At 37.2% G+C, this 8,109-nt stretch overlaps 1 protein-coding gene across 1 annotated transcript; it reads left to right on the top strand.

Annotated features, from left to right (window-relative positions):
- The first annotated feature begins 2,097 nt into the window (after positions 1-2,097).
- tmem267 (transmembrane protein 267) lies at positions 2,098-7,494 on the top strand. Its single transcript, XM_055040728.1, has 3 exons — positions 2,098-2,148; positions 3,236-3,701; positions 3,786-7,494. The coding sequence occupies exons 2-3, from the start codon at positions 3,294-3,296 to the stop codon at positions 4,119-4,121; spliced, it is 744 nt and encodes a 247-aa protein (XP_054896703.1). The 5' UTR covers positions 2,098-2,148; positions 3,236-3,293; the 3' UTR covers positions 4,122-7,494.
- The last annotated feature ends 615 nt before the right edge of the window (positions 7,495-8,109 follow it).

Raw genomic sequence — 8,109 nt, 5'->3', positions numbered from 1 at the left:
TGTTTTATTTAGTATTGGTTTGGGACTTTCTGGTTCAAACTTTGATTTATACTCTTAGACTTTTTTTCTTTCTTTTTTTTTTTTTTTTTTTTGATTAACCAGCCCCTCCTGAATGGGTTTAGCAGTGTTGCATGATTTATTCTGTTGTAAATAAATACAAATAAATACATTGACTTTGGTTAGCTTTGAAACAACTTTGCTACTCTTTGTTGTGGTTTTTCTACTTAAGTTGAATATTTTTAAATGATGCCCCGCTTTTGGAAATCTTTCAAGAGGGTTTATGTTTAAATGAATTGTTACATTTCCAGGTCAGATAATAATCAGGAATGAGCTTGACTTGTGAAATTCAGCTCAGCTTTCAAATTTTTTTAGTTTAATTAATGAATTAATTGACAATGGAGGATAAGTGCTTTTTCTGTCCCATCTGTTTAGATAGCTCCCCCCCCCCGGCCTCCTTAGTGAATAAAAACATAATTTAAAAACTACATTTTGTTTTTACTTTTATTTATTGTGGAAAGACTGTCTTTGATATTGTGAAACATCAAAACATGACAAAAACAAAAACAACAAATCTGTATGGGGGCAAACATTTTTTTTTTGACTCAACTACACAAACTAAAATAAATAAAATTAATATGACTCAAACCAGCCCAAAGCAGTGCTCTCTAATCCCAACAACATATATTAGTGTTGAAATATTATGGTCTTTAGTAGAAAGCAGCACTCACAGACCCAAGTGAAAGAAAGATTTTACCAGAGAAAATATGAAGGTCATTTTTAAATTTAACCAATGTGAATTCCAAACTTTACTTTGCTCCAAATCCTGACTAATTTCATGAGTTGCTAGAAGATACATTCTTAGTTATTCATTTTTCCTAAAAGCTTAATGGCAAGAGCAAGGTCCTGGCCATAGCTTTGCCTTGCTAGTGATCAATTACTCTGTTGAGGTAATAAGTCAGCCAGAGAAGGAAATTCAGACCACAGATGAAAGCTGCTCATGAAACATGAAAGCTACTCATAATGCTCGGTGAATTCCACCCGAAATCCAGTATCCACAGGCTATATATTGTACACTAAGTGGAAAGAAGGAGGCAGATGAATAACAAGCATCAGAGCCACTATCCAAGATGAAACATCCATGCTCTAAGAATATATCAGGAAGATGGCCCGAAGGAAAGGAGAGCTCAGTGAATATCCCAGACAAAAGAAGCTGAAAGAGACAGAAGGAGAAAAACCATCATAGAAGGAAAAACCTTGAAAACATCCTGTACATAAAAACTGTTTGGTTCATCAAAGGCTATATATATATATATATATATATATATATATATATATATATATATATATATATATATATATATATATATATATATATATATATATATATATATATATATATATATATAAAATAATAAACCATATTTTGCAGGTAAAATTTTCTCATGTATTAATGAACAATTATCTTGCTGAAGGCTGAATGAAGGCTAAACTATTATCACCTGATCCCACTCATTCAAAGAGCTAGGTTTTATGACACAATACCATGCGAATATTATAAATTAGGTTCCCGAAATCATTAAACATCCTGTTATGTAGGAGGTGTGGCCTGTATGTCACCTGTAGAAAGTCCTGTGTTATGAGCTTTTTGCTAAGGAAACCATAGATATGATGTGCTTAAGTGTGCAATGCTTCCATGAAATCTGGTTATCTTAGTCAAAATCATGCTAAACTATATTTTGTTAATTATATTTAAAGTCCCTCTTGACCCTCGATATTAGAAATATCAAGTTTAGTTGCAATTGCTCTCATAAATTTCTATTAATTTTCAATAAATGTTTTAGTTTAGAATGTGGCGTTGGTAATGTTCCTCTTTGCTTGTCCAAAACAACTCGAAATAATATAACGGATTAAACTATACATTGTAGTTTGCTTTGATAGTAAATTGAGAAATATTGGTGTGTTTTAATGGCCCTTATGGCAATATTCACAATCCGTCCAAATCCGGCATGTCCAAGTCGCTGTCACTTGTTATTCCATCAATGAGCAGCAGGTGGCAGCAACGTGTGGACATGTGGAAGACTCTTGCAAAATACAGCAGAAGAAGACCCGGAAGCCCTAGCAGCAGGGTATTTGATGCTGTGCTATGGGGTGAGTATCTTGATATGTTTCAACTAGTTGCTCTTACTCGCTTCCAAGAGATAAAATAAGCAAATGTTAAATATTGTGACGCGGTGTGAAAGGAAGCGCGTCCCGTCGTGTCATTCGTGAAGGAGACTGTTGACTGCATCCAACGCTGACAGCTGCTGTCCGCCGCCTACACAAAGCAACATCTTGTTCATCACCGCTAGCTCTCAGTCAGCGTCACTAATGTCCCTGTAGCTCGATGAAATGCGCTTTATGGATAAAGATTTGTGTCCACCGCTCTCTAAAATTGAGATGTGGTTTCAGGATCGACGATGAGCCTGGGATATAAATAACAGCTAATTATTTTTACGCTCTGGTTCTTGCAGTCAGGCTGTGCTTAACTGTCGGAATGATTGAGGCTGTCCCACATTTCAGTCAGTTACATCAGACTCGGAGACATGTTGTTATATTCCCTCAGGGTTTACTCTGACATAACTTAAACTGTTGTTTTGAGCATTAATGGTTTGCTTACAGTGCCTTGCAAATGCAAACCAATGGATTGAGTCATGTAACCACTAACTTCATTGTATTTTATTGGGAATTAATGTGATAACTGACAAAAGGTAGATGTATTCCATTTTAATTCATGGCTGGTTAACAAGCCTTCTGAATCAGCGGTGTTCAAAAAAGGTAAACAGGCAGTGTGCCTTGAGGACATATCATGTCAGATCCCAATAAAATATATGTTTATATTTATTACATGACCAAATAAGAGAAATATGTCATTGGGTGTTTCTAGGTGAAAGTACTCAGAAGTAGTTAGTTGTGAAGGAGCACAAAGTTTGTAGCAGAATTTTTCCAAAAATATGGGATGGTTCATTCATTTCACAAAGAGCAACATTTTTCATAAACTGTAGATGATGTTAATATCGAAAGACAGCACTCACATTGATGAGGATTGTACATTTCTGTGGAGATAGGTCTTAAATTACGTTCACAATTGTCTCAAATTTGAGTTGGTGAAACCTGCAGAAACCCTGCTTTGGTGTTCTTCTGTACTTTGTTTCATTCCACAGATTAAATCCTTCCTTTCTCTCTCCCCCTTCTGCAGTCTGCCTTAATTTTGCTGATCTTCTCTGACGATAGGCTCCCCTTAGCCACCTTTTGACATGCAAGGCTTTTACTCCAAGCTCAACTCGTCCCCCTCCTCGTCTCCCCTGCTGGGGGTGGGCCTCAGGGCGGACGGCGCTCGGGTGCCTCTGAGCTTGGCCGTGGAGGCAGAGAAAGCCCAGGCGCTCCTGCAGACGTTCAGCTCCGCCTCTCTGTTGGCTTCGGCCGGACTCGGGGTGTTCTGTGTGGTGGCGGATCACGCCCTCCAGCTGTCTGCCATACAGCAGCACCTGTGGCTGCGTGCTGCCTTGGACAACGCCACACATGGATTGGTGGGACTGTGGTCATGGGCTGTTGTGATTGGATTGAGGAAAAAGAGTGATTTATATGAAGTGCTCCTGGCAGGCCTCCTGGCATCCGTTATAGACTTGGACCATTTCTACATGGCCGGATCTCTGTCTCTCAAGGTCAGAGCTGTGCTACTGCTCATGTTTTTTTAGGCCAAATGAAACCATATCAGTAGTCTAAAAGTATCTAATTTCCTCCTCCAGGCTGCCGTGTCGCTCCCCCAGCGGCCTCCTCTCCACTGCTCCTCCCTTATCCCCGTAATATGCCTCACCCTCCGCTTCCTGATGTGGCTTGGCCGCCTCAAAGACGCTTGGTGCTCCTTGCCGTGGATGCTCTTCATTTCCATGACGTCTCACCACGTGCGGGACGCCGTGCGCCATGGCCTGTGGGTGTGCCCGTTCGGCAACACGGCGCCGGTCCCCTACTGGCTGTACGTCAGCATCACGGCGACACTTCCGCACCTGTGCTCCGTGCTCATGTACCTGACGGGAACCAGGGACGTGATCTCAACCAAACATGGCGTTGCGATCGACGTGTAGATGCGTCAGTAAACCCTGGAGGAAAAACATTGTTGACAGTTTGAAACATTCAAATACTTGAAGTGACTGAAAAAAACTTTCCAACACTTGAAAGATTAAGATGTTTTTTTTTTGTTTTTTATTTATTTCAGAACAGTTTTACAAATCAAACAACTATATTTATAGTTCCAGTCAGACTTGTACAGAGCCACATGAGCATTGGGGTAGCCTGATGATTCAGTCTGCTCCTTTAATAATAATAATAATAATAAAAAAACAGAACTGAATGCAGAAGTTTAAATTTGTTTTAGATTATTATTATTTTCTTAAATCCACACAGGATCGTAAATACACATGTTCACCTCCTCGTGATATCAACCAGGTTCTGGATGGATTTTGACTTCTCTTCTTTTCAAGAGCGGTAGATAATTCAAATATCTTTGCTTGATATCATGGACCCACCTTCATGTATTGCAAAAATTTTTAAATATTGTTTAGATCAGGGCCACAAACAGTTTGTCCTCATAAACACCCCACATTTGTCCAAGTTTTTTGGCTGGAGCTTAACTTAGAAATTACCTTTCTGTGCAATTCTGCTTGATTCTAATCTCACTTCAGTTGTCTGCCTGGGTTTTCTCCCATTCACCTGGATTTCTCTGGTAGAATTCAACTCTGCCAATCAGAAAACAGAAGGAAAAGCTGTGAACAGTGAAGCCGATTTACTCTTTGCAGTAGAAGATGGTTGCTCATTGACAAATGATTTCAGCGGAGGCAGTTTCCTGTAAGCTTCATTGCGTCAAATAGTTGCATTACATATATCATGGCCAAATGTTAGCGATTGGGTAAAATTTAAAATCTCAATGGAGTCGATTTCTCAAGTAGCAGAGGGTCCAGACCATCTTTATGAAGCAAGATGTATAACATAGGGCTGGTCTTTGCCAGGCCCGGAATTTGAAAGATGCTGTCTTGATCTCCATTCTCTTTGATAATGTAAAACTTGCCTCATTCTGGACAGTGACACTGGTCAACCACTTTTCAGTTGGTAAAAGGTCCTAAACATTGAGCATTGCTCCTAAACTTTCTAATATTTTATCTCAAGATGACAATTTGGGTCAGATGATTGAAACTTTGACTAGGACAGGTATCCCAAACACACATCACAAGCTGCTTTTGGAAGACCAACATTTGGCTTCTGGATTGGCACAAACCATAATCTTGTTAAAAGGCAATCAGTGTAAAAAGGTATACATTTCAGAAAAAAATGTTCTAGATATGTGACAAATATTTTTGGGAGAGTATGTATACATTTGAGCTTGTAAGTAAAGCTTTAGTCCTCTGGATTCAAGGAAATACAAAATTCTTTAAGTTGCTGCAGTTCTGTTGTTTGGTAATTTCACTTTGTGAAATGAACAGATCAAATACAACACAACACAATTTTGAATTTTTATGCTTATGAGTTGAAGTACATCTCTGACCAGAACTGTATTATCTTTTGAGTAAAGGAACATTCCAAAATGGGTGCCAATCTTGGATTATTATGAAATGTCTCTTTGTGGATACGTGTATTTAAATCTGCATCTGCAAAGTAATTTTCTCTGAAGTGACTCTTTTTCCAGTGACTGTTTTATACCAGCTTTGACACATTAGAAATTACCAACATTTGGGCTTTGAGATTCTAAAAGTATGGCAGAGAAGAAAGTATAAAATACGTTTGTTTGTTTTTTTCCAGTCTGGTGACTAGGAGCTGTGCTTTGTCACCCTTTGCTGCCCTCTACAGGAGTTACTGGTCACTTCAGCCCATTTCGTCTGATCAGGCCGTTCAGCCATATGGATTGTATGATCAGTAATTTTTGTGGTTGTGTCGGCGGGACTTTGTAAAAACCTTAGTTTATGTTGACACTGATCTACACCAATCGGTGAGGAATTTTACAATTCAGACTCAACAACTCAAGGAAAAGCCAACCAAAGGTCGACCACAGGCTGTTTGAAACTCACACACAATGTGTCCCGATGGAGATAGTTCAGATTTCAGAGCACATGTATAGATTTTGAAGATTTTCTGTCTGACTTCAACCAATGACGTCCATTTTAATCACCACTACACAAAATTGCCTATAATATGTAAGTGTTATATTTGTCCCTTCACCTGACTCTTCATTGTGATGCTTGAAGAAGCCATTCTATCTAACCAGCAGAAACTTGCTACTGTCTGAGCCTTTTGTCTTTTTGGCTTTCAGTGCCATCTTCTTCAGATAAGGACTGTTTCACTCTTCTGATTGTTTGCTTGGAACATTTAAGCATTTGGTGATTTTGGCAATCACAAATTTGAAATATGCTGGATTTTTATTTTACTTTTTGAGTTGGGTGTTCGTAACATTTTCACATGTTTTATTGGCTCAAAGGAACATTCACATTACTTTCATCAAAAACAGTTAAAAAATGAAAAAAAAAAAAAAACATTTACAGGTTGTCTAGTGAAATAGATGTACAGTGAAAACACATTCCTAAGCAGTATTATTAACACTAGAATTTTGCATAACAGTGATGGGATTGAGCGGTGTGATGTTTGATTGTAAGGTATCATAGGTACAATGTATTTCTCCCATGCTGTGTGTATTATAAATGTAAACTTTTCAAGCAAGTTGTGTTTTTTTGTTTTGTTTGTTTGTTTGTTTTTTGGGGGTTTTTTGCCTTCTTTTGGATTGAGAAAGTGGATGTATTAATGTCCCTTGCCCACTAGAGGGCTCTTGCGGTTTACAAATTACTGCTAAAAGTTTCTTTTCATAACTTCTTTTCGAAACTTAATGTTTTGCAACATTAAGTTTCGAAAATAATACAAGAACAATTGAGGGAAAGTTAGATTGAATTTTCACAGCTTATTTTATATATTTATATTAAAAAAATATATTTTTATTGCATGAGAGTATCTGATTTGTATCTGTCTCGTTTTGTTGGTGGCATCATTAATATTTGAATGACAGACATCCTTCATGTTTGTTGAGGTACTCTGAACATTAGTAGAGAATAATAGTTGCTTAACACTGGAACTTTACCTTAAAACTAAAGAAAGATCTGAGCACTGCAGGTGTTTTTGTCACATATTGCTGCACCAGTGGGTGTGAAAAATGTGTTTGTGGTATAAATGTATTTGAATTTGCTATTTAAAATGCATTTTTTTCGAGTAAAATATTTTACTGCTGCTTTTTTTTAATCTTTGTCTGATTTTGATTTGTTCTATATTTGCACTTTTAAGTTTTTAAAATGTGAAATATACTTAATTTTTGTTTGAGTGCTTTTGTAAGGTAGGGGTCTTTAGTATTAAGAACATATGCAGAGCACCTAGTTAATTCTAATGTTGTTCTTTTATCTCAATAAAAGATATACATAAATATGACTTTTTTTGTTTGTTTTTCTGAAGATTGAGCATAAAAATAGTGTTTATAGGTGGTCTAGTTAAATAGATGTGAAGTGAACTAAGCAGTATTATTAACACTAACATTTTCCATAACATGCAACATATTGATGGACTGTAGGAGTATGTTGTGCAATTATAAGGTATCATGGGGACAATGTATTTCTCTTGTGCTCAGTCTTTTCCCTTTTTGTTGATTGGAGAAGTTGATGCATTAATGTCCCTTATCCACTAGAGGGCACCCAAAGTTTATATATTGTTGCTAAAAGTTTCTTTTCAAGTCTTAAGTTTTTAAAAAATAATACAAAAACAACTGAGGGAATATATCATATTTTTATTCCATGAGAGAATTTGCTTTGTATCTGTCTCGTTTTGTTAATGACTTCATTAAAATTTGAATAACTGACATCCTTCATGTTTGTTGCGATACTCTGAAAATCTGGAGAACAACGGTTGCTAAACATCGAATGGTAAGGAAAGATGTGAGCACTGTAAGTCACACACCTCTGCACCAGTGTGTGAACAGGTTGTTTGTGGTATGAATGTATTTGCCATGTCATTTAAAATGCATTTTTTTACAGTAAATTTGCTTTTTCT

The sequence above is a fragment of the Poeciliopsis prolifica genome, unplaced genomic scaffold (assembly GCF_027474105.1).
Source record: "Poeciliopsis prolifica strain line A6 unplaced genomic scaffold, Auburn_PproV2 SCAFFOLD015, whole genome shotgun sequence".
In the NCBI taxonomy this organism is placed as follows: Eukaryota; Metazoa; Chordata; class Actinopteri; order Cyprinodontiformes; family Poeciliidae; genus Poeciliopsis; species Poeciliopsis prolifica.
This window is presented reverse-complemented; position numbering and strand designations above follow the sequence as displayed.

Coding starts and splice junctions, on each gene's coding strand:
- tmem267 (XM_055040728.1), top strand. CDS start 3,294: ATGCAAGGCTTTTACTCCAAGCTCAACTCGTCCCCCTCCTCGTCTCCC. Junction 3,702..3,785: donor CCGGATCTCTGTCTCTCAAG/GTCAGAGCTGTG, acceptor TTCCTCCTCCAG/GCTGCCGTGTCGCTCCCCCA.